Source organism: Balaenoptera musculus, chromosome 11 (assembly GCF_009873245.2).
Source record: "Balaenoptera musculus isolate JJ_BM4_2016_0621 chromosome 11, mBalMus1.pri.v3, whole genome shotgun sequence".
In the NCBI taxonomy this organism is placed as follows: Eukaryota; Metazoa; Chordata; class Mammalia; order Artiodactyla; family Balaenopteridae; genus Balaenoptera; species Balaenoptera musculus.
In genome coordinates, this window is record NC_045795.1 from 7,911,946 (window position 1) to 7,939,337 (window position 27,392).

The window sequence follows — 27,392 nt, forward strand, 5'->3', positions numbered from 1 at the left end:
AAGGATAAAATGGAAAACAAAACAAAACGAAAACCAAAGGCAATGTGAAAAAATATACATATATTTTAAAGCTCTGTACAATCAGTATCGTTTCACTAAAACTATATCAATAGTCGTTCACACAGGATGGTTTATGGAGCCTGTATGGAAACTGGAGAGCGGTCTAAGTCATCTCTGTGATTCTGTTTAAAGATTTTGAGAAAGAGGAAAACGTCCTCACTTCCCTCCTCCTCCCACCCAATAATGCTGAGGAGAGAACCTGTAGATTTTCCAGCTTTGTGAACCAGCAAGGCTCAAGGGAAACAAAACATGCTGTTGAAAATTTATTCATTTATTTGCAAAATATAGTGTCTCACAGGTTCCTAGAACCATAATACACCCTGGAGATAACAGTCACGGATCCTGCCCTCGTGGGAGAAAGAGCTATGAATAAAGCGTATGAAGGAAATCCAGAGAGGCTGAAGTACAGCATAACGAGAGGCTTTCGATTTGCCACTCTCGAGGGCAAACCTCTGCCATCCTGGTCAGGGAGAGCCTATCAGAGAAGGTAGCGTTTAAGCCGGCACCTGACGTATGCGGAGGAGCTGACTACACTGGGGAGGGGGAGGACCCAGCGGGAGGAAGAGCATCTGAACGACTTTCACGTGTCGAGGAAACGAGAGACGTCTAGAGCAGCACTGGTGTCGGGGAGGCAGCTGCAGCTGCACGGTACAGGGCTGCGTGGTCCACGATGAGGAACTGGGTTTTCATCCTGAGGACGCCGGAAGGTGCTGGGGAGTGCTAAGCTAGAGTACCGCATTCTACAATTTAGGCTTCTAAAGTATCATAGCAGCTGGCGCTTAACAGATGATGAGAAAGGGGCAGACGCATGAGGACACCCTGCAGTGACCTGAGTGACCGGTGATGGAGGAACCGTCGGGACACTCGGATGGCGGAGCTGAGGAGCCCCACCCCGTGGCCCTGGGCAGACGAAGCCCACACATCTTTAGAGGGAGCGGACCAGGACGGGTAAGGGCAGAAGGACTGCGTGTGACTGTGCACGTGAGGAGGTGGGAGGAGGATGGGCGGCAGGGGGGAGAGGAAGCAGCAGACCTGGAAGGAAGGGTACCGCCACCGTGGCGCCCAGAGGCAAGGAGCGCACGGCACTCTGTTCCTGCTCCCGGAGCTTGAATCCCAGGAGAGGCTGAGCAGGAGGCAGGGGGCGCCTCTGCATGTTCTGGGAGGAGGACATCGAAGGTGAGGGCGGGTAAGTCCCTCCATGCCAAGTACCATTTTCAAGACACCAGAAAGGACAGCATCCTCTTCTCTAACTAAACCGGGTTGCTTCCACATTAAGTTCTCAAGCAGCTCACTCACCCCGAGGTCCAAACATATTGTCCAAAAAGGCATTGATTTCATCATCAAAGGCCTTTAGATGCTCCTGAAAAGACAAAGAAAAAATGATTTAAGTGGGTGTTTCTGGAATCTCTCAAAATGCACCACTGCCAACAACATGAGGTTGACAGGCTCTCCAAGGGGCCTGGCCTTGAGGACTTTTGACTGCGGAGACTTAAGGAAAGTGGACCAGTAAACGCAGCCTCACCTTCACAAGCTTGTAAGGATTTGGAAGGAAACAATTCCTCTTTCATTTTCTTAGGCAAGAGGAGTCCTGGAAGACAGGTTTGGTACCTTTAGACACTGAAGGGTTACTGACCATCCCATTTCCCTTGACAATGCTTTTAGAGGCGTAAGCTTTTCCGTAAGCAACTTCTATTGCTGCAATTAACAGGGGTTGTGTGCAAGCAATAGGGGAAGTCTACACCTGTGTTACATAACATAATTATTAAATGAAAATTCATCTGAATTGTATTTCCCAAAGCTGAATGTAAAGCCATTAAGACGACGTTTTTCAAGTAAGGAAATTAAGCACTATAGCTATTTTTCCCATTACCTGTATGTTTTGTTTGTTTTCAAAACATTTTCAGTACCTTAGCATCTATTTAATGTTACAGTAGATATAGCGTCACTAGGGTATCCCAGATTAACTACCACCACTTTAACTGGATTCAGGTTGGGACTGGAGAGTTTCTGCTAAGAATCTTAATGCTGATAAACTGGCTGCTGGCTCTTGACTTGGCTCCTCTTCACACTGGTCTGACACTATACCTCTCAAAATACCTGCTCAGGTGTTCCCTACCCCTGCTGCTAAGGTCTAGAGCCCCTCCCTCAAGCAAAGGTAGGAAAAGATGGATCACTGCACAGTGCTCTTAGGAAAGGGATCTGTGAGGAGGATTTTGGACGAGTGGACCGGTGCCTGACTACGTGTGAGTTTCCTGGACGGCCCTCAGAAAGTCTGTACAGAACATTCTCCATAATCAATAGCTGGAGTGCAGTCAAAAGCATCTTACTCTCAAAGAAAACATAGGTGCAGAAGAGGAGAATTGAGTTCCTGCCATCTGTAAAGAAGATGTGCACGTTGGTGATTGGCACGTACAGTTTGCATCTGTCCCTTATTCATGTCATTGATCCGAAGAGAAACGTCAAGGAAACTTAGGTCTCTGGGAACCTTAGGAAGCTCGGGAAGGAGGATAACGACGAAAGCCTAGCATTTATTAGCACCCACGACTTGCTGACCAGTGTATTAGGACCTTTATTATTTCGTCATATCCCTATGAAAAGTATCTGGGCTAAACCAAGTTTGGAAGGTTTTAAACAGTGTCTTTACCTTTGGTTTCCATAATGGACATCTTGGGAGACCTCCAGATTGGAGAAAGGTCAACTACCTAACATTTCAGTGTGACAGAATTTTATTTGTGTTGCCATTAGAATAGGGCAGATCTGTCCAGAGGCCTCTCATTCCTGAGCAAAGAATGTTAACCTCACTGATGTTCCCACCCTCATGACAGACACCAATAAAATCTTCATTGCCACATCTACCCACAACATTTAAACTTTTCCAATTTGTTTGCTAGGGTTCAAAATCCATCTTCCAACATCTGTCGAGCTAAGAAAACTCTAAAGGTCACAAAGCTCATATTATTTCTATTATCTTGCAGAAATTTAGTCACAGTGGAGAAAAACAGGAACAAAAGTTAAGAGGGGAAGACATGAAGAGAAAATAAGAGAATGAAAGATGAATACAAATGAATTCTTTCAGTCATTAATTTACTGATTCATTAACTGATTTTCTGGACATTACTATGTACCAGCACCGTGTTAGATGCTGAAACATGAAGTCAAATGAGGCATGGTCCTTATCTTCAGATAGGGTAACAGGCAAGTAATCAGTAATTACGGGCCAGTTTTTTTAAGGAGGATGAGAGGGGTTTACGGGGACGTGCTGTAAGAAGGGAGAGAAAGAAAGTATTATTCAGCCATAAAAACAAGGAAATCCTGCTATTTGCGACAATGCGGATGGACCTTGAGGGCATTATGCTAAGTGAATAAGTAAGTAAGAGAAAAACAAATACTGTATGATCTCACTTATGTATGGACTTTAAAAGAAACAAAACAAAAAAACCAAACTCATAGATACAGAGAACAGATTGGTGGTTGCCAGAGGTAGGGGCTGGGGGATAGGAGAAACGGGTGAAGGGGGTCAAAAGGTACAAATTCAGTTATAAAAAAAATTAAGTCAGGGGGATGCAATGTGCAGCATGGTGACTACAGATGATAACACTGTATTGCATATTTGAAAGTTGCTAAGAGAGTAGATCCTAAAAGTTCTCATCACAAGAAACAAACTGTAACTGTGAGGTGATGGATACTAACTAGACTTACTGTGGTGCTCATTTTGCAATATACACAATTACCAAATCATTACACTGTACACCTGAAACAAAAGAAAAGACAGGAGATCTCATGCAAATCTCTTAAAGAGAGAAGCCTTCCAGGAAGAGCTGCTGCTTTGCTGAGTTTTGAAAGACTCTAGGACGTCATCTAGATGGAGAAGGAGGGAAGGATCAGCAAATATACGGAGAGATGACTCACTTGGGAAATGCTTATGGCCAGGGTCTCTAGTGACCTATCTGACAGAAATAAAGCCAAGGCTGGGAAGGTCGGAAACCTGAAAACAATTACCTCTTTGGTTCTGGGTTATTTAATACAGTTAGTGAGGATGTAGTCTAAAGAGACAATGATGAGAGGACATCAGAAGAACCAATCAGAGTTCACCCTGGGTCAGTACAAGGTAAGAGAAAGTACGGAGTTGGGCTAGCGTCAGCCAACTAAGGACGAACTGTTAGCAAAGGATGAGAGCAGAGCGTGGGTAACGAGCTCCCAGTCGTACCCTGGGTCCTACGTATGGTAAACGCTGAAGCGTGCTGGACACTCAGGTGACCCCTAGGAGCTGAGAAAAACCAACTACCAGCAGCACTTCATTCATTCAACCCACATTTCTGAACAGCTATTATGTACATAATACTTTGTCAGACACATGAAGAAAAAAGGGATAGAGTGCTTGCCTCAAGAGCTTACAGACAAACTGGTAAGTGAGACACGGAGAAGGGCAGACACCCAACAGCTGAGGAGGAGGAGGAGATACACAGAGCGGCCACAGTGACGGAAGATACCATGCGAGTGAGGACCTAAGGTGGGTTTTTTTTTTTTTTTTTAAATTTTTATTTATTATTTATTTATTATGTTTATTTTTGGCTGTGTTGGGTCTTCGTTTCTGTGTGAGGGCTTTCTCCAGTTGCAGCGAGTGGGGGCCACTCTTCATCGCGGTGCACGGGCCTGTCACTATCGCGGCCTCTCTTGTTGCGGAGCAGAGGCTCCAGACGCTCAGGCTCAGTAGTTGTGGCTCACGGGCCCAGTTGCTCCGCGGCATGTGGGATCTTCCCAGACCAGGGCTCGAACCCGTGTCCCCTGCATTGGCAGGCAGATTATCAACCACTGCGCCACCAGGGAAGCCCATAAGGTGGGTTTTTAAAGATGGTCAGAATTTGGATTAGGAGAGGGAAATAGTTCTGCCCTTAGACCTGGGTAAGACGGCTGCCGCCCTGAACCCCACACTTTAGAGGGCCCCACTCTGGTCATCCTTTGCCTATTCCCCTCCACACAGAAAAGAATCCTCTCAGCCAGGGAAACGCCTGCCCATGGCCATAGCTTCCCCCTCCAGACTGTGTTCCAAGTTCCCCAGGCCACAGAATTCTCTGCCAAAGAATAATTCTCTGAGCTCACATCCAAAACAACTTTAGTGATTTCTCCTTGCCCGTGTAATAAAGCCCACGTTCCATGACTTTGAATTCAATTTGTGCCTGTGTATAGCAACAGCTGAAGCATGGGAAGATTGGGAGCAGGTAGGGCCTTATTTAAAGGTGTATCCCTGACTGCCGACCACAGATGATGAGAATGTAAGATGGTACAACCACACTGGAAAATGGTTTAGCAGTTTGGTAAAAACATAAATATTCACCTACTGTATGATCCACCATGCCACTTCTAGGCCACCCAAAAGAAAATAAAGCACATATCCATGCAGAGACTCATATACAAATACTCAGGGCAGGTGAATGGGTAAACAAACCGTGATATAACCACACAATGAAACACTACTCAGCAACATAAAGGAATGAACTACTGATGCACACACAACACGGATGAATCTCAAAATTATGATGTTGCGGTAAAGTTAGACCAAAAAAAAAGAATACACACTCTCTGTTTCCCTTTATTTTCTGGCCTTTCATGTAAAAAGTTATCTATGTGATAGAAAATCAGTGGTTGCCTGGGGACTGCAGAGGAGAGGAGCAGAATATCCTTCAAATATGAGGGTGAAATACGGACATTTTCATACACACATAAGTGAGAGAATTTGTAGCATCAGAACTGCACCACAAGGTATGCTCAAGATGTTCTTTAAGGAACAATCTAGAGGGAAATGGTTCCATATGGAAAGTAGCATTTACGGAAGGGAATAAAGAGCATCAGAAATGTATCTTTCTGGGCTTCCCTGGTGGCACAGTGGTTAAGAATGTGCCTGCCAATGTAGGGGACACAGGTTCAAGCCCTGGTCCGGGAAGATCCCACATGCCGCGGAGCAACTAAGCCCGTGCGCCACAACTACTGAGCCCATGTGCCACAACTACTGAAGCCCCACGTGCCTAGAGCCCGTGCTCCGCAACAAAGAGAAGCCACCGCAATGAGAAGCCCATGCACCGCAACAAAGAGTAGCCCCTGCTCGCCGCAACTAGAGAAAGCCCGTGCAGCAACGAAGACCCAACGCAGCCAAAAATAAATAAATTAGAAAAAAAAAAAAGAAATGTATCTTTCTGATCAAAGAGCCCTAACCCAGAGCAAGCTAACCTCCACCCACCTCATCACATCCACTGCAACTGCCATCATCACCTCCCACACCCTGCGAGTCCCACCCCAGGAGCAGTGCTGTGTACCACCCAGTGATGTCCTGCGTCTGCCCCTTGTTCTACTGCCAGAAGGAACACCACTTGGGGGTAGCCGGGACCCATGAGAGGCAGACCCACTGGGCTGACTTCTTATGGAAAGGTGAGATGGTCCTCCCGGCCACGTGACATGCATCTCTCAGCACAGGTGGACTGGATCACCATGCCCTCCTGCCTCTGCTACCATTTTCTGAGAGTACCTGGGACACAGGAGAGACGTGAGGGGCACACCTAATTTTTGGCCACCACGGTGATGACTGAGACTCAACATAAATCAGGGGCATCTCCAACAGGAGGCCACTTCCTGGTCTGTTTTTGAAGGTGTGAACTCTGATTGCTGCAGGCACTGCCCCAGCCTGAACACCTTGACGGCTCAGACTTTCCTCTGCAAAGGCCGTCTTGCAATCAGATGAGAATCGCTATCTCCACGACTCAGGGCCGTTCTACAGAAGCCGAGCCAGGAAGCAAGGAGGAAATAAACCTGCCACCAGAGCTCTGCCTGTGCATCCCCTGGTCTCTAAGTGCTCTCTAAACCAGATGCCGGGTTTCTCTCTTCCTTTCCTTCTCCCCCCTCCTTTCCTTCTTCATGTTCCTTGTTCCTCTTCTCACCTTCCCTCCCTCCCCTCCCCTTCTTCCTCTTTCCTCCCTCCTTCACTCATTCCTTCTTCACATTCCTTCAGTGTTGTTTTAGGCAGTTATGGTTTTTAGTATTTATCACGGGCATTATGTTGTATAAAAATCCAATGATTCTAGCTCTTGGATTGGTCCTATTTTATTGATGTAGTTTTACACGACATTTTAAGGAAACTTATTCAGTCAGAATAGTTACCTATTTTCCATGACCAACCCCCTTCCTCACTGCTTTTTTTTTTTTTTTTAAATTAATTAATTAATTTATTTATTTATTTTTGGCTGTGTTGGGTCTTCGCTTCTGTGCGAGGGCTTCCTCTAGTTGCGGCAAGCGGGTGCCACTCTTCATCGCGGTGCGCGGGCCTCTCACTATCGCGGCCTCTCCTGTTGCGGAGCACAGGCTCCAGACGCGCAGGCTCAGTAACTGTGGCTCACGGGCCCAGTTGCTCCACGGCATGTGGGATCTTCCCAGACCAGGGCTCGAACCCGTGTCCCCTGCATTGGCAGGCAGATTCTCAACCACTGCGCCACCAGGGAAGCCCCTCACTGCTTTTTAAAATGAGCAAAAGCGGGGTCTTCCTTGGTGGCGCAGTGGTTAAGAGTCTGCCTGCCAATGCAGGGGACACGGGTTCGAGCCCTGGTCTGGGAGGATCCCACATGCCACGGAGCAACTAGGCCCGTGAGCCACAATTACTGAGCCTGCGCGTCTGGAGCCTGTGCTCTGCAACAAGAGAGGCCGCGATAATGAGAGGCCCGTGCACCGCGATGAAGAGTGGCCCCCACTTGCCGCAACTAGAGAAAGCCCTCGCACAGAAACGAAGACCCAACACAGCCATAAATAAATAAGTAAATAAATAAATAAATAAACCCAAAGTTTAAAAAAAAAAAAAAAACACGCATTTAAAAAAAAAAAAAAAAAAGAAAAAAAAAATGAGCAAAAGCCATTAAGATTATGAAACAGACTGTTAAGTTGGAAGAAGACACAGTAACCAAATCTTTACTTTTTTTTTTTTTTTTTAATATTTCAGAGAAAACTAAATCTGAAGTGTCCGATGACAGCAGGTCAGGAAATGGGATCTGACAGCTCAGGTTAACCAGACATGACTCTGAAAATCTCAGGGGCGAGGGACAGACTAGAGCCCCGTCCCACAGTGAGGCCTCTCTCCTGTTCCCCGGGCTCGGGATGGCTGTCAAACACTGAAACCCCTTTTGCAGGCCCCTGAGGGATTGCTCCCAGCCAGTTGGCCATGTGTTTGAAGAATGGAAATGTGTTCACATTCGTGAATGATTCTGGGAGGTTTGGAGGACGGCTGAAAGCAGACGTGATAAAATCTTCGCCTTTCGTGCAGCTGAGTTCCCACGATGTCACTCACGCATTTTACACTGATCCCCCCAAACTGCCCTGGAGAGGCCCACCCACTCAACACCTACCTTCCACTACCATACCCTTGGAGAGAGCAGCTGACTATGGTAGGCTGAGGGGAGGCACGAGGTAGGGAACTCTTATTCGCTTATGGGAACTCTAAATCGTTATAAAAATTACTCCATAGAACAAATAATGAGACTGAAACTAAGTCAGATGATGAAGAATCTGGGGGAACATTTGTAATTTGATTGCCACATATTAAGGTAGATATAAATGAACTAATAACCACAATGGTGAGTAGTAATAATAATAGCTCCTGTTTTTCAAACACTTAATATATGCCAGGTATTTGATGTATATTAGCTAAAATTTTCACAATAGCCATGCAATTTAGGTACTTCCCCCGATTTACAGAGGTGGAAACAGACTGAGCTCAAGAGTGGACCTGGGGACTTCCCTGGTGGCGCAGTGGTTAAGACTCCACTCCGCCTGCCAATGCAGGGGACACGGGTTCGAGCCCTGGTCCGGGAAGATCCCACATGCCGCGGAGCAACTAAGCCCATGCGCCACAACTACTGAGCCTGCGCTCTAGAGCCCGCGAGCCACAACTACTGAAGCCCGCGCGCCTAGAGCCCGTGCTCCACAACAAGAGAAGCCACCGCAGTGAGTAGCCCCCGCTCGTCACAACTAGAGAAAGCCCGCACGCAGCAACCAAGACCCAACGCAGCCAAAATAAATAAATAAATAAAATATTTTTTAAAAAAGAGTGGATCTGTTGTGTTTAACTTGAACTAAGTCTGGTAACAAGTGACCAGTGTTTTCACACCACTGGGGGGAAAGGTGTCTGAGCTGGACCGACGGGCTCTTTGTGGAGCTCCCGCTGCTGCTTGTGCTGGGACGTATTTCGGGACACCAAGCTGAAGAAGAAAGCAGGGGTTGATGGTATTTGCATCCTGGGTAATAACCCTGAGGCTGTAGGCAGTTTCACTCAATTAAGGAGATGAAAGGTCTTTAGAGCAGAAAATCTTGCTGCAGTTTTGTTCATGGGCCATTTCACCCCACACGGCTCTTTCTCATTTCATTCAGTGTCCGGTCGAATGGCGACTCCTTCCATGTTCCCCTAATTACTGACGAGGAGGAAAGCCCCTGCTTTGTGGGGTCCTGATCTGTCTCCATCCTCTCACCGGCTCTGTATTTTCTTTATAACACTTAGCATCATACAAACATTCACCGGCTGGTTACTGTCTGGGCCCGCCACCAAAACATAAGCTCCAATAGGCCATTTTATCCCAATTCCAAGAACAATGTCTGGCACCTCATGGGCACTTAATGCTTAATGAATGTGTTGACAAAACTCTCATCCTTCTAAACCTTCACAGTACTCACCTGATACTTATTTCATATCACTTCGCATTCTTAGCTACATTTTCGTATATACAATCTGGTTTCCAGTATATTTTGAAAGATCCTTAACACTTGGTATATCATCAGGGTCTACTGGATCGAATTTTATTCTTTGAGGGTTTTTTTCCCCAGAAGATTCTTTCTTCCAAAAAAACAAAAAATTTGTATATTTTTAAAGTAGAATAAAACTCATTCTATTTTGCGATTAAAATACGAGTTCAATGGACTCCTATAAATCTAAGGTACACTGTGGGATCTTAGTGATCTTATTTTTTCTGTATCTTAAAACATTTGCTATTTAATCATCCTAGGAATTATCTCACAAATACGCAATCATTTCAATCTGTGCTAAAAAAAATATGAAAATGTAAGAATGATAGAATTGCCTAGAAGGACAATGCAGTAGTCACATAAGCCATCACTATTATATCATCCTTCATTTTCACTCTACCTGAAGTATTGCATCACTCTTTAAGAGGGTATAAAAAGAAGTTTGGAGACATTTTCATAGCTTTTTAAATCTTTCATTGAACACAATTGAAAGTTTTCATGCTCTTAAGCTCTAATGATCATGTGGATCACCTGGGGATCTTGTGAAAGTGCTGGTTTTCGTTCAGCTGGCCTAGGATGGGGCCTGAGAGTCTGCATTCCTACCAAGCTCCCAGGTGTGCATGCGACCATGCTTGGATTGGAATGATTTAGACCACTGTCTCTTGAAATTTGTTTCAATTATAATCAAAGGCACATAAAAAAATTAATACCTTATCATAAAAATACCAAGTTCTTGCTTACTTTCTATAAAGCTACCAAGTATTTTATTGCATTCTACTCTATGAAATTCAAACTTGCTGTATACTAGTTATGTCACCATGCATTTCACAGGCACTTTAGTAATTAACTGTCTCCACAAACCCATTAGACAGTATCCACATTGCACAAACAGAAACAATCACTGGTTTGGTTGTATTTTTCCTTATATTTGCTATATCTGAATACAGTATTCTGAAAGTAGCCTACTAAGGGAAGAATGCAGAGACTGATGGCCTCTCTTGATCAGGATATTATATTTCTATTAAAGTATCAGGAAACTGCATTCACACATCACATCAGTTAGTCATTGTCAACATCACCAGATACTTCTCATGTTAATTGCTGTCAAATTCAAGCTTTACCCATCCTATATTCATACAACTGAATTTTTTTTTTTTTTTTGCTTAATGGAATTTTAGACCTTTATCCCTTTTGAATTTATCTTCATTTTCAGCCCCATCTTTGTACTCTGATAAGATTATCTGAACTCCTAAATAAGTATTTATTTTCCCTTTGGTTTAGTCATTTTTAAAATGTCAGCACCTACCAATAAAGATGTTTAAAAAAAAAAAAAAGTCAGCACCTTTATTCACATTACTAATTAAAAGAAGTGGCATAGTCTGGGTGTTATGGACTGAATGTTTGTGTCTCTCATATTTATATGTTAAAGCCTTTACCCCCAATGTGATGGTATTTGTCGATAGGGCCTTTGGGAGATAATTAGATTTTGATGACCTCATGAGGGTGGGTCTTTATGATCGGATTAGTGCCCTTATGAGAAAGGGACCCCATAGAATTTGTTCTTTCTCTCCCCCAGCCCTGTGAGGGCACAAGGAGAAGGCGGCTGTCTGCAAGCCAGGAAGAGGGCTTTCACCAGAACCCAGCCACACTGGCACCTGACTTCCAACTTCAGGTGACAGAACTAATAAATTTCTATTGTTGAAGCCACCCAGTCTATGCTATTTCGTTATGACAGCTTGAGCTGACTAAGGCACTGGGTAAAAGAAAGAAAAAAGAAAATAGCCTTGAAGAATGCCTTTCTATAAGCCTTAAAGAATGACTTTTTACGAGAAAAAAAAAAGTCATGGCTTGAAATCATCTAATGTAAAGTATAAGCTTCACATTATCTGATTTAGTTTAGATAAATAAATACTTTAACAAACATCAATCTGCCTATGCATGTATAGGTACAAGTATATATAATGTAAATATAGGAAAAATTTTGGAAGGGCACACAAGCTTAAGAATGATTATCTCTGGGGAGGAAAGAAGGATGACAAGGGTAGTGGGAGAAGGCCAGGAGAGACTGTCTTTACCCTGTATATGTCTTAGTTTTTAATAAGGAATCATTAACAGTATATTAATTGTATAATTAAAATATTACACAATTACAATTTTACAATTAAAATATTACACAATTGTGTAATTAAAATATTGTGTAATTAATATTAAAAACTAAGGGAAACGTTAATGGAATGATTACAGAGGAAAGTTGTACAAGTTCCTCTGTAAGTCTAAACAAACAAACAAAAAAACAATCACAATTCTTAATAGGTTGGTCTCTTCCTATTCATCGGAAATAAAAGATGAAATAGATATCATGACATTAAATGACTAGAAATGTTACTCTGTGAAATTCTTGCCTAAGTACATGACAAGTAACTTAAATTTTCATCAAATATGTATTTTATTATTTGTATTGATACAAACAGATTAGTGATTACTGTGATCAGCCCAAGGCCAGTTTTTGAAAAGATAAAATTGACAAACCTTTAGCTAGGCTAACTCAGGAAAAAAAAAAAAAGAGAACTCAAAATCAGAAATGAAAGACAGACATTACAACTGCTATCACAGAAATACAAAGGATCATGTAAGACTACTATGAACAATTTACACCAAGAAACTGCATAACCTAAAAGAAATGGACACATTCCTAGAAACAACCGATACTGAGTAACAGAAATCTGAAGAGACTAGTTATGAGTGAAGAGCTTGAATCAGTAATCAAAACCCCCAAAATACAGGACCAGATGGTTTCACCGGTGAATACTACCAAACACTTAGAGAAGAATTAATGCCAAATGCTCTCAAACTTTTCCAAAAAATGAAGAGAATACTTCCAAACTCATTTTATGAGGCCAGCATTGTCCTGACACCAAAGCCAGATAAAGACACTATAAGAAGATCACAGACTAATACCCCTGATGAATATAGATGTAAAAATTCTCTATAAAATGTTAGCAAACTGAACACAACAGCACATTAAAATAATCATACATCATGATCAAGTGGGAATTGTCCCTGAGATGCAAGGATGATTCAACATATGCAAGTCAATAAATGTGGTACACCACAATATTAGAATGAACGATAAAAATCATATAACCATCTCAATAGATGCACAAAAAGCATTTGACAAAATACACCATACTTTTATAATAAAAACACTCAACAAATTGGGTATAGAAGAAACATACCTCAACATAATTTAAAGGCCATATATGACAAACCCACAGCCAACATCATACTCAATGGTGAAGGGTTGAAAGCTTTTCCTCTAAAATCAGGAACAAGACAAGGGTGCCCACACTCACCACTCTTATTGAGCATAGTACTGGAAGTTCTAGCCAGAGCAGTAAGGCAAGAAAAATGAAATAAAAAGGCATCCAAATTGAAAAGGAAGAAGTCTTTGTTTTCAGGTGATCTGATCTTATATATAGAAAATCCTAAAGGCCCACCAAAAAACTCCAGAACTAACTGATGAATTCAGTAAAGTTGCAGAATAGAAAAATCAACATATGGAAAACAGCTGCCTTTCTCTACACTAACACCTAAACATCTGAAAAAGAAATAATTCCATTCATTTTAGCATCAAAAACAATAACATACTTATGAATAAATTTAACCAGAGATGAAAGATCTGTACACTGAAAACCACAAGACTTTGATGAGCGAAACTGAAGAAGACACAAATAAAGATACCCCATGTTCATGGATAAGAATTAATATTGTTAAAATGTCCATGCTTCCCCCAAAGCCATTTACAGATCCAATGCAATCCATATCAAAATTCCAATGACATTTTTTTCACAGAAGTAGAAAAAAAATCCTACAATTTGTGTAGAATGACAAAAGATCCTCAATGGCTACAGCAATCCTGAGAAAGAAGATGAAAACTAGAGGCATCACATGTCCTGATTTCAAACAAAAATATAGCTACAAAGCCATAGTAATCAAAACACTATGATACCAGCATAGAAACAGACACATAGACCAATGGAACAGAATTGAGAACCCAGAAATAAACTTTCAGATATATGGTCAACCAACATTTGACAAGGGAGCCAAGAATACTTAATGGGGAAAAGACAGTCTCTTCAATAAACGGTGTTGGGAAAACTGAATAACCACATGCAGGAGAGCGAAATTGGACCCCTTTCTTACACAAATCACAAAAATTAACTCAAAATGGAATAAAGATTTAAATATAAGACCCGAAACCACAAAATTCCTGAAAGAAAACACAGGGAAAAAGCTCCTTGACATTTGTCTTAGCAGTGATTTTTTGGATATGACACCAAAAGCACAAGCAAGAAAAGCAAAAATAAGCGGGACTACATCAAACTAAAAAGCTTCTGCACGGCAAAAGAAACAATCAACAAAATAAAAAGGCAACTTACAGAAAGGGAGAAAATATTTGCAAATCATATATCTGGTAAGGGGTTAATATCCAAAATATATAAAGAACTCATACAACTCAGGGACTTCCCTGGTAGTCCAGTGGTTCAGAATCCACCTTCCAATGCAGGGGACGTGGGTTTGATCCCTGGTCAGGGAACTAAGATCCCACATGCCACCGGGCAGCTAAACCCATGCATCACAGCAACTACAGAGCCCACGCACTGCAACTAGAGAGAAACCCATGCACTGCAATGAAAGATCCTACATGCCGCAACTAAGACTGGACACAGCCATAAACAAACAAACAAATAAATATTAGAAAGAACTCACAACTCAATAGTAAAAAAAAAAAAAAAACAAAACCAAAAAACCACAACTTGATTAAAAAATGGGCAGAGGAACTGAATAGACATTTTTCCAAACAAGACATACACATGGCCAACATGTATATGAAAAGATGATCAACATCACTAATCACAAATGTGAAACCATAATGAACTATCATCTCACACCTGTTAGAATGGCTGTTGTCAACAAGACAAGAGTTAAAAAAAGTGTTGACAAGGATATGAAGAACGGAAACCCTTGTGCACTGTTGGTGGGAATGTAAATTGGTGCAGCCACTGTGGAAAAGAGTATGGAGGGTCCTCAAAAATTTCAAAATAGAACTACCATATGATCCCAGAATCTTACTTCTGGATATATAACCAAAGGAAATGAAAACAAGATCTCAAAGAAATCTGTGCCCCCATGTTCACTGCAGCATTATTGACAAAGGGCAATATACGGAAACAATCTAAGCATTCATCAATGGGTGAACAGATAAAGAAGATGTAACAACACACACACACACGCACACACACACACACACACGAATATCAGCCATGAGAGAGAAGAAAATCCTACTGTTACAGCAACTCAGATGAACCTTGAGGATGTTATGCTAAGTGAAACAGGCAGAGAAAGACAAATACGTTGAATATAAAAAAGCTGAATCACAGAAACAGAGCAGAGTGGTAGCCACCAGGGGCTGGGGGGTGGGGGAAACTGGGAGACACTGATTAAAGGGTACAAACTTCCGCTTATAAGATTATTAAGTTCTGAGGATCTAGTACACAGCATCGTGAATATTGTTAACAATACTGTATTTTATAGCACCTGAAAGTTGCTAAGAGTGTGGATCTTAAATGCTTTCACCACAAAAAAAGAAATGGTAATTATGTGATGAGATGGAGTGTTAGCTAATGCTACGGTGGTAGTTTTTTTTTTTTTGCAATAAATAAGTGTGTCAAATCATATTATACACCTTAAACTTACACAATGTTATATGTCAATTATATCTCAATAAAGCTGGAAAAAATAGTAATCAGCACAACTCTCAATAGTAATTGGCAGTGTTTGGTTAAATCCTGAGTCTTATATTACATGCTCTAAGCTAACAAAATTCAACTATCTTCAAAAGATCGGTAGTTGTTCAATATTTTGCTATAGGTCTTTCAGAGATGCCTTCAGAGAAGGGCACCAGAGGGTCCTTCAACTCTTCAGTTACTCCCCTCCGCTTCATCCACTAACACACACCACAGCAAGAGGTGTCTGGGTGAAGAGTGGCCGATTCCCACACTAAGAGAAGGATTTTTCTTTGATCAAAAGAAACCCACTTAGGGCTTTCTTTAATGTGTTTGTAGCCGTCTGTTCTCAAAACACTGGTCAGATTACCATTTTGTTAAAAGTAAAAACAGGATTTTTTTTCCCTAGTAGGTAAAAATTATACAAAAAAAAATCAAAGCCCCAAACCAAGCAAAGTCCAGTGACAATTTCATTATTTTTTACCGTTACCAGTGTCATTATTATTATTTTAATACAGTGCAAATAACACAGTACAGAACTCAGGGGAAGGAAAGTCCACTCTATTAGTGATCTGCACTAAGATAGCCCAGACATATACACCTGCATTTTAACCTTGATTCCTTGACATCCAATTGGATGTTGCAGGAAGAATTTGCATTATTTGCCATAAAATCTGAGGAATTTTTTTAAATTTAATTTTTTTATACAGCAGGTTCTTATTAGTTATTATTATTTTTTTTAATCTTAAAGGTTTTTTTGTTTTTTTTTTAATTTATTTATTTTTGACTATGTTGGGTCTTCGTTTCTGTGCGAGGGCTTTCTCCAGTTGCGGCGAGCAGGAGCCACTCTTCGTCACGGTGCGCGGGCCTCTCACTGCCATGGCCTCTCCTGTTGCAGAGCACAGGCTCCAGACGCGCAGGCTCAGTAGTTGTGGCTCACGGGCCCAGTTGCTCTGCGGCATGTGGGATCTTCCCAGACCAGGGCTCAAACCCGTGTCCCCTGCATTGGCAGGCAGATTCCCAACCACTGCGCCACCGGGGAAGCCCAGTTATCTATTTTATACATATTAGTGTATATATGTCAATCCCAATCTCCCAGATCATCCCACCACCCCCACCCACCCCCGCCGCTTTCCCCCCTTGGTGTCCATACGTTTCTTCTCTACATCTGTGTCTCGATTTCTGCCCTGCATGCACGTTCATCTGTACCATTTTTCTAGGTTCCACATATATGCGTTAATATACGGTATTTGTTTTCCTCTTTCTGACTTACTTCATTCTGTATGACAGTCTCTAGGATCCATCCATGTCTCAACAAATGACCCAATTTCGTTCCTTCTTATGGCTGAGTAATACTCCAGTGTATATATGTACCACATCTTCTTTATCCATTTGTCCGTCGATGGGCATTTAGGTTGCTTCCATGACCTGGCTATTGTAAATAGTGCTGCAATGAACACTGGGGTGCATGTGTCTTTTTGAATTATGGTTTTCTCTGGGTACATGCCCAGTAATGGGATTGCTGGATCATATGGTAATTCTATTTTTAGTTTTTTAAGGAACCTCCATACTGTTCTCCATAGTGGCAAAATCTGAGGAATTTTTTAAAAAATCAAATAACTGTTACTAAGTTCTTTAGCCAACTTGGCCAAAATTCACCTTTCTAAGCCTCCTCTCCTTCCAGATGCCTATGTGCACTCTCTGCTGCAGGCATATGTAATTATCTGAAGTTCCCCCAATGCGTATCTCTCCATCCATCCTTCCCCGTCCCCACCACCCTGCAGGTGTTCTTCCTTTTGCCTGGATGATGCCTAATTGTCTTTTGGTTTTTCCTGACCACTCACCTTCTCCCAAACTGGTCAAGATCCTCTGTGTCTGGCATACATTAGGCACTCAATAAGCATTTGTGGAATGTATTTAACATATATATATGATATATATCATATATCTATATCATATATATATGATATATATCATATATATATATATGAATGAACGAGTTTGCCAGTATCACACCAGAAATGGGCTTGCAAACTTCAGGGGTCCACTTTTGACCTCTTTTTCCTTTGACAACATTCTTCTTTGACAGGTTTAGAGAGTTATCAGGATTATTATGTGTGAATATATACATGGCAAGTAAAGAGTGTTGGGGACTGGACTTCCCTGGTGGTGCAGTGGTTAATAATCTGCCTGCCCCTGCAGGGGACACGGGTTCGATCCCTGGTCCGGGAAGATCCCACATGCCGCAGAACAACTAAGCCTGTGCGCCGCAACTACTGAGCCTGTGCTCTAGAGCCCGCGTGCCACAACTACTGAAGCCTGCGTGCCTAGAGCCTGTGCTCTGCAACAAGAGAAGCCACCACAATGAGATGCCCGCACGCCACAATGAAGAGTAGCCCCCGCTCACTGCAACTAGACAGAAAGCCCGCGTACAGCAAGGAAGACCCAACGCAGCCAAAAAATTAATTAATTAATTAATTAAAAAAAAAAAGAGTGTTGGGGATTAGGAAGAGAGAACAGAGACACTGAAAGAGCTTTGACAAAGTATCCCTGTATTTTAAAGCAGAGGGATACTGAGACAGCAGTAACTCCAAAATTGTAGAGACCCATGACCCAGTGAAAACCACCTAGAAGGACTCTTAAATATCTTCTTCGTTCTAGATTTTTAAGAGATAAATACCAATGTTTAAAAATTACTAATTTCAATGCAGGCATACCTTGGAGACATTGTGGGCTCAGCTCCAGGCCACCACAATAAAGTGAGTATCACAACAAAGCAAGTCATGTGAATTTTTTGGTTTCCCAGTGCACATAAAAGTTGTTATGCTATACTGTAGTATATTAAGTATGCAACAGCATGTCTAAATAATGTATATTCCTTAATTATAAAATATTTTATGGTAAAAAATGCTAACCATCATCTGAGCCTTCAGCAAGTCATAGTAGTAATATCAAAGATCACTGACCACACATCACCATAATAAATAATGAAGAAATCTGAAACATTGTGAGAACTGCCAAAATGTGACACAGAGACACGAAATGAGCAAATACTGTTGGAAAAAATGGTGCGGATAGACTTGCTCGATGCAGCGTTGCTACAAACCCTCCATAAGTAAAAATGCAGGATCTGTGAAGTACAATAAATCGAGGTCTGCCTGCAATGCATTTTAAATAGTCTTCTAGTATCTCTAGGGCGTGCACGCGTTTAGTCACCTGCTACGTCGATACACTGCAAGGCGGTGCTGCCGGCTCACCTCTTGGCTCAGAATTCTCTGCAGACTGGTGGGGCAGTCAGTCCTCTTTGCACAAGAGCTGGGCAACACATCGCGGGAGGGCACTCACCCTATGAGGTGCATCGGGGAGTGGTCAGATACAGACAAGGCATCTCAATAACAAAGCTCTGGACATGAGGAGTAATGTTGAGTAAAGAGTCTGTTACTTGGGGTTCTTCATGGCTCAGTTCCCTGTGGGACCCAGGCAGAGAGAACGCAGTGATGAAAAAGGTACGGGACGTACTTAAATCTACATACAGTACTGGGGTTGCAAGAGAGGAACGCTTTGTGACCTCTCCCAAAGGAACAGAAAAGAAGAGACAGAAAACAACGCTTGGTTATGGGCGTATGGCAAGGGCAGACGAAGTGCAGGGACCTGTGAGGAGTTGGGGAAAGAACTGGTGAGACATGAGTGTGCATACACAAAGTACTGTGAGCTACCGCTCAGAGATGTATCTCGCGAGCGCAGAACAGTCCCTGGTTAACAAAGATACGACATAAGTATGTCGGATTTGTTAAGTCACGAAAATAGATTTTAAACACTTTAAAAATAAATTCACAAAGCTTAATTTGTGAATTAATTTGTTGGTTACACAGAAATTCACCAAGTTTAAGGAAACTGAAATTTGACTAAACAAATACAAATTTTTAATAATGAATATAATTATATTAGTTACCCTGCTGCCAGTCATTTTGCAAGTTATGGCCTTCTCTCCAAGAATATGGACATAAAGTCCAAACACATTATTTCTTTTATAATATTCTGGTCTCATTAAAAGATATTAAATAACTTGCCTTAATTTCAAGTGAATAAAATGAAATCTGCTATACAGAAAAAAAAGAGGCAATTTCACAATTAGAAAATAAAGTCATTCGGTGGTTCAATACTGGGTATGCGAGGAGCCAAAAAAGCTGCTACGGTTGCTTCGCAAGATATTTGTAGTGATTATTACAACTTCTATTTCCCCGTGAAATTGTGAGTGAATACCAAACTCCTTGGAGATTTAACCCAAGGCCAGATAGTTGTATTCAGGACACCTTGGAACTGTACCAGCTTCTGAATTTGGGGACATGGGGAAGAATAAAGCTCTTTCACAATTAACAGCAGCAGTGAAAGGAGATTTTGTCTGTATGTGCTCTGGTTATCAAGTACTGACCAGAGGGGAAGCAGGTTGGCTGTTCTGCATGTACAAGTGCCATCCTTTCGAATGTGAAAACAAAGGAAAGCTTTCAATGGTTTTCTTGGAAAAGACATGGGCCGGATTTTATTTCTAATTTTTAAGCAGTAATCATACCTATCTATTCTACCTATTTATATATCTATATTCTAATCTATTTCTATATGTTCTAAAAATATCTACAGTATTTCAGGATATTCATGGTAATGTCAAAAGATGTGTTCTTTTACTGTTAATACTAAGAGACAATCTGAGTCACACGGATAGACTGTATTATATTTTTCCTTCTTTCAAGCTATGGAACCAGCCAATACTGGGAGTTACTGAGCCATCCAGACTCTTTCCCTGCTGAATGAAATCCTTATCACATCCTTTTTTGTTTGAAGTATATTATCGTGACAGTTAGTTGCTCCACACTTCACGGTACAAAGCCTTTTCTAAGAGGTAAAGGAAAATCATACCTTTTCCTTAACATTTTAATCCAGATGTCCAATCAAACTGAGCACCATTAGCAGGCTCTAAGAGGAAAACAAGTCATAGAAAAGGCAAAATGCAGCCTGAGCTCCGTGTGAAAAAAAAAAAAAGGCCTTTTTTATGACCACCTGACAGCTATGATGGTTAGAGAGTTTTACAAATAATTTTAGATATCTCATGTTATTCTGAGCACCTTCTGGGGTCTCACCTCAATTAATTAATCAATCAACATTCAGTCATCAGCCCAACACGGTCTCCCAAAACACTGGGCTGATGATAAAGACAGACAACTCTATGGGGTGGGGGTGGGGGGGTGGAAAAAAGAGAGCAGTGACAACTATTATCTATTTGACAGATGATATAAGGCAGAAGACAAAATGATTTGTTACAATTATACACCATGCATGGCAAAGCCCTTTGCTTTTGCCAAGATACTATGTCAAAATAAAGAAAATTATGTAAGTCTAAGTCTCTGACCCCCCCACTTTTTGAAAATTAGCATTGCATCACACATATTCTCACCTGGTTCTTCCTGAGCTACTGTTTTGAATCCTGCTAGATGGGCACTTGTATAAAATATTACTATCCTTAATCTTACTGATTAATCGTTTCTATTCGACAGAAAATAGAGAGCATTATGTAGCGTGTTTTCTCAATTTTCTAAATAACAGATACTTCAAGCCCTCCCCCAAGGTCCCCACCCTCCATCTCCACTCCCAACCAGACAGCCATCCCATTCTTTGCCTATATAAGAATTTTGAAGCTACTGCTGGAGATAAACATAAAACATATTATTTATTATATAACTAAATTAATATATTTTTAGCTTCATATATGGTGCCACTGTCTGAAGTGTGTCGGTCCAGTGGGTAATTTGGGAATGAACTGCACAGACGGGACTGAAATCAGTGAAAGTGAAATTTGCAGCCTTTCATATTAACACTGAATAGTTTGTTTGGTAAGTTGGGTTACTTCACTCATTTTCATTCAACAATTTTTTAGTTTAACTTCATGCAAGCAAGGTCTTTTGAATGCTTATCTGCAGTGTAACTTTTAATAGGGTAGAAGAAATGTTTTAAAGTGAATAAATGCCTATTTGACACAATTATAAATGTATCATAAAAATGAAAATGAGTCAAAGAAGCACAACCATTTTAATATGAATAATGAGAATGTTACCAAATTTTCTTTTAAAAGTGTGTGCGTCAATCTATTCCTTTGTCTATTAGAAACTAGTTGACTTCTACAAAATAAAGAAACACACACAAAGCACACTAATTGTTATCTTCATGATCTTATGATTTTAAAAATATTTTCTTGGCAGAAGTCTTCACCTAGTTTTTGCCTTTCAGCACTCAAAGGTTATTTGATTTTTCTTTTTAAATACAGCTTTTTAGGCTTGTATCATTATAGAGAATGTTAACTACTACAGCTAACGCAGCTATAGAAGGCTTACAGTGTTTTTCCCTCCCAGTCTCTAAAAGAGAAAAGATAAATTCAGTAACACTAATGGGTAGTACCTCTGGGCAGTGGAAGGGGTGAGTTAGAAACATTCCGGAGTTTTATTTAGGATGGTATTTGATGCAACGCTGTTTTCAGGAAGATTATGTGAGCACTTGCACTTCACTAGTGATCTCACTTGATAAGCAGTTCTAGTTGTTTCTCAAGTTGTGGCCCAAGTTAGTCTCTAGAGACCGTTAGGTCTGATCGTGTGAAAATGTGTGTTGGATTTAGATAAATTAGAAAAGTTAAAGAAGGAGATGTTAGACTATGAGTTTTGTTTGTTTTTTTAAAAAAGAAAGTCTGGCCAACTAACTTGCGTACTTTTAAAAAGCCCAAGGACTGAAAATGTAGCCAGTAGCAAGCAGGCAGGGCAAAAAGGTCGGATAATGCCGGCTCGGCTGGGCTGCCAAGTTTCAGCTGGGCAGCACGTGGTAGGAAATCTTTTGTGATCCTTCTCAGCTGTGACTGAAGGGACCAGCCAACTCTTCTGCATTAATCCTGGACTTGGGTTAAGTGTTGTATTACAGATCTCCGGGACAGCCACCAAGAAGCTGATTTTTTAAAAAATATTTATTTATATTTATTTTATTTATTTATTTATTTATTTTGGCTGTGCCGGCTCTTAGTTGTGGCATGCATGTGGGATCTAGTCCCCTGACCAGGGATCAAACCCCAGCCCCCTGCACTGGGAGCGTGGAGTTGTACCCACTGGACCACCAGGGAAGTCCAAGAAGCTGATTCTTAAATAGCGAGCCTCCTTGGTTTCACCAGACAAACTAGAAACTGCGGGGAAATGGAAGCCGTTTATTTTCTTCATGTCCACTGGTCTCATCGCTATAGAACCCAAGTCCACCAAGACACTATCATGAAGTAGCAGATGCTAACAATCGAAGGGAAAACCTTACAACACACACACACACTCATTCGCCACTTTCTCTCTCCCCTTTGAAGGACTCAAGTGAGGAGTAGTCTGATTTTCCCCTAATTGTTCATGCTAGTTTGCTATTTCTTCAATCTCTAGAATTTCCTAATAGAGGAGTCACCTAAATATGTTCACAGAGAAAGCTATTTTACTCCATGACAGCAACGGTTATTTTAGCTTAGGATAAAATCTTTTAGAATAAAACATATTCATGTTAAACCCATATGGGTAACTTGCATGCACTTAGCAGGATGCCAGAATGTAGGATGAACTCAATGTTATATATGAATTAATTAAAGGTCCTATTTAACAAAAATGGGCTTTTCCAAATCCATCGAATCTCTTAAAGGAGATGCCCATACATTTACTCACATAGTAAAGATTACTGTTTCACTATAAAGTCAGTAATTGTCATAATGAGGCAGAAACCACTGGAATACGAATTAAGACACCCAGGTTCTTGCTTTGACTCTGGCACCAACAAGTACTGTGGCCTTGAACCTCATTTACATAATACAGGGACAAAAATCCCTTCTTATGATGACTGAATTAGCTGCTGTTGAGTATCATTCACCTAGAAACAAAGATTTTATAAGACAAGGAGTCATGGAACATGGACAAGCCTAAAATGTCCAATTACATTTTAGAATCAGTAAAGTAAGTATACCTTTGCAGTTAAGTCCAATGTGATCACTGGATTAATGATACGAAATTTTGTCTTTGGCTACACTCAACCCAGAAATAACAGGATTTGCTGCCAGTTTATAAACTGTAGCCTGATTTCTTCATATGAACTTTAACTATATGGAATATTAGTATTATTATATCTAACAGAGTAACTATCTGACTCTACAGAGAACCATCTTTCCTTATACAGAGATGCAGTATCTTCAGGTTAAATAATATTTGAAAATATTTGAAAAGTTTTGATGTAAGTACTTCTCCATTTCTTTTTCTTTTCTTTTTTCATCTTTTAATTCCTATGGGGTTCATCAATTCTTTATCAGTTAACATTCTCATTGACAAAGACCAATTTATATTAACTATAGTTTTATATATAACATATCACGGGAGTACATGGGAAAATCAGAACACAAGACTTCATCAGCTAAATAGAGTTCAACTCAGTTTGCTGTTATGGAGACAAACAAGATAAATACATTGAAGCATAAACAAAATATTACGCTCAGAATAACAGCATTCCAGAAGAAAACGGAAAGCTGAAGATACAATAAAGGTCTCTAATTTACAATATGTATAATTATATAATTTATTAAAATCAACACAATTCATGTACAAAATATTAACAAGGCAGCCATTAAGTTTGTTATGCACTTCAAATACTGAAATGTTAAAAGCAGTAAAACTACACTAGGCAACTTCTGCATCAAGGGATCTAATCTAGCTCACTAGTTCAGGCTGAACATTCACTCTCCGAAGTATTTCTTCAGGCATGCAAAAAACAGGGCTAAAAGGTTTAATCTGTTCTTCTCCCAAAAGTGAAAATCCAGCAATTCCAAATAGAGTATGAAAAGGATCTACCATATCTCCTGGCCTGTCCGCAAATCCTCCCGTTTCTTCATCTTGACATGCTAAAATGAAACTGCGCAGTTTCTCTCTGTCAATCCAATGAAGCCTTCCAATTATCTTTAGGGAAGCCAACACCCACCAAAAATAGCATACATCTGGTAACTTCTCTGGCCTTCCATTGAGTCCACCTGATGGAAGCTGTCGTTCACAAAGCCACCAACCAAGTAAATCAGAACTTACTCGATGCAACTGACTAGTAATAGCCAGAAATCCTGTGCAACAATAGATCTGCCCAGCATGGGATTCAGAACCTGGCCTGCAACCAAAGCCACCATCAAAGTTCATACATGATAAAACAAATTCGATTGCCTTTTCCACATTAATAGCATCCAGCTTCCCCAATAGAGCCAAAGTTGCCACCGCACAAAGAGAATCTTGTATCGATTTCTCCCCAAATATCTCCAGCAAAAGAACCATCTTCTTTCTGTAGACTCTGAACATATTCCACAACTTTATTTACATCAATAACATTAATACTATCATAGTAAGAATCTCGACAGCACTAAGAGTGTACAAAAGATGAGGATCATGTCCAATACTAGCACTTACTCCACCACACTCGTGTTGACAAGACTTAATAAATGTCAGAATTTCTTCTCTATTCATGCGATGTAGCTGTCCCATGAGATCCATAACAGTCAGACCCCAATAGATGCCACTCATTCTCAAATATTCAGACATACAGTATTCGTAATCATCTTTCTTTGAGCCATAGGATGCTATATAATCTGCATGCTTCTCCACTAATAGGGTGTCGGGTGCACCTGACTTGATAATAACATCCTTCTGCGGTGTGCCCATGTCTGAGAGCGAAAAGAGCTACTTCTCCATTTCTTAAGTTTACCCTTCTATGTTTTATGAAAAATAACTTTAAAAATGTATTATAGTAAAGATTAACACGTTTCTTTATAAGGATTCCTTTCCTACCACACAGCACTATAAAGGCCTAAGAATTAGCTCTGCATGGTCCAGACTTTGTTATGAACAGAAACAAAGAAAGGAAACACACAGAATGATTTTTTAAACCTCAGATGAATCAAGGAGCAGTTTATTGGCTCTCATAATATCAGAGAATCATAGATATCTAATTCAACTTCCCACCCAAAGCTGGAAATAATTGCTTTCCATAATAATTCTGATAGAAATCCACACACCTTACTGGAAAAACTCCAGAGAAAGACTTCTCACTATTTGCAAGGTAGCACAGTCTATTTTTTAAATGTTTCTCATTTTTAGGAAACCATTCCTTATTTGGGGCTAAAGATCTTTCTCCATTCAAAGGTTACCCATCAATCCTAGTTCTTTCCTCTAAAATCACATACAAGTAGTACCATTTTTCTTTCACATGAGAGCCTTTTATAGAAATTAACATTTTTAAAAATAAGTTTATTTTATTTATTTATTTTTGGCTTCATTGGGTCTTCATTGCTGCACGTGGGCTTTCTCTACTTGGGGCGAGCTGGGGCTTTTCATTGCGGTGGCTTCTCTTGTTGTGGATCAGGGGCTCGAGGCACGCGGGCTCAGTAGTTGTGGCGCATGGGCTTAGTTGCTCTGCAGCATGTGGGATCTTCCCGGACCAGGGATGGAACCGGTGTCCCCTGCACTGGCAGGCGGATTCTTAACCACTCTGCCACCAGGGAAGTCCCGAGAGCCCTTTAGATATTTGACATTTCACACCAAGCCTTCACTTTTCCTAAACAGCCTCAGTAAATTCACCTTCTCCCACTCTCGTCTCCCACCCCGACTTTGTCATCTGACCTTTCCTGCTTCCCTTCCTTCCTCCTTCCACAAGTGCTAACTGAATATACCATTACACACATGTCCACACATGTGACATGCACTCTAGACCCTCACCTTCTTCAGCATTCTCTTCTGCGTTTATTCCAGTTAGTCAATATATACATTTTTTAAAACAGAGCCTTCAGATGTGAACAATGTCAGAATGTGGTAGAACTTATTACCTCTCTTACTGTGAAAGTCATATTTCCATTGATATAACCGATTCCTTCTGCCTGTGCCTAGTTTAGAAGTGTCTCCAATACCATTCCTCCAAACGGGCCTAATTTGGACTTCCGTTGCAGGGAATCTACAGACACATAGATTTCTCTTCTCTTCTATCAACCAAACGATGGCTTATAGAGCTTCTTTATGGCAATGTATAAGTTGCTTTGTTGATAGCATGCCTTTTTCTCTTTGGGGATTTGGTTCTGCTTTAAATTTGGATGTGGCATTTTAACTCCATAATAGATTAAAAGAGGTCCTTGTCCTAGAACACTGTATGCCTCCCTGGTTGTGGCTGCCTTGATAAATATAAAGTTAAATCAAGCAGTAGCTTATCTGACTCTTCAGTTTGGCCACTTTTTATAAAGAGATTTTATTCTTGGCTAGAAGCAGGTAGGGGCAAACAGGCTGACCTGTGACTGGATGGCGTCAGTCCAGAGTAACTATTTCCACCAGCAGAGAATGCCTGCAAGTTGTAATACTGGTTGTAGGCTCTCTTTTCCTTTCTTTTTTACTTACTGATTGGTTCATAAAGAAAAGCATTACAGGGGCTTCCCTGGTGGTGCAGTGGTTGAGAATCTGCCTGCCAATGCAGGGGACACGGGTTCGAGCCCTGATCTGGGAAGATACCACATGCCGCGGAGCAACTAGGACCGTGAGCCACAACTACTGAGCCTGTGCTCTAGAGCCCGTGAGCCACAACTACTGAGCCTGCGCGTCTGGAGCCTGTGCTCCGCAACAAGAGAGGCCGCGATAGTGAGAGGCCCGCGCACCGCGATGAAGAGTGGCCCCCACTTGCCGCAGCTGGAGAAAGCCCTCGCGCAGAAACGAA

At 41.2% G+C, this 27,392-nt stretch overlaps 1 protein-coding gene and 1 pseudogene across 1 annotated transcript in view; both read right to left on the minus strand.

The window, feature by feature from the left end:
- Positions 1-27,392, minus strand: part of ELOVL2 (ELOVL fatty acid elongase 2) — a 60,614-nt gene that overhangs the window by 19,012 nt on the left and 14,210 nt on the right. Inside the window, exon 2 of the mRNA XM_036870069.1 lies at positions 1,357-1,420. Coding sequence (XP_036725964.1) covers positions 1,357-1,420 — 64 coding nt within the window. The remainder of the gene's footprint in view (positions 1-1,356; positions 1,421-27,392) is intronic.
- On the minus strand, positions 24,336-25,361 carry LOC118904184 (annotated as a pseudogene).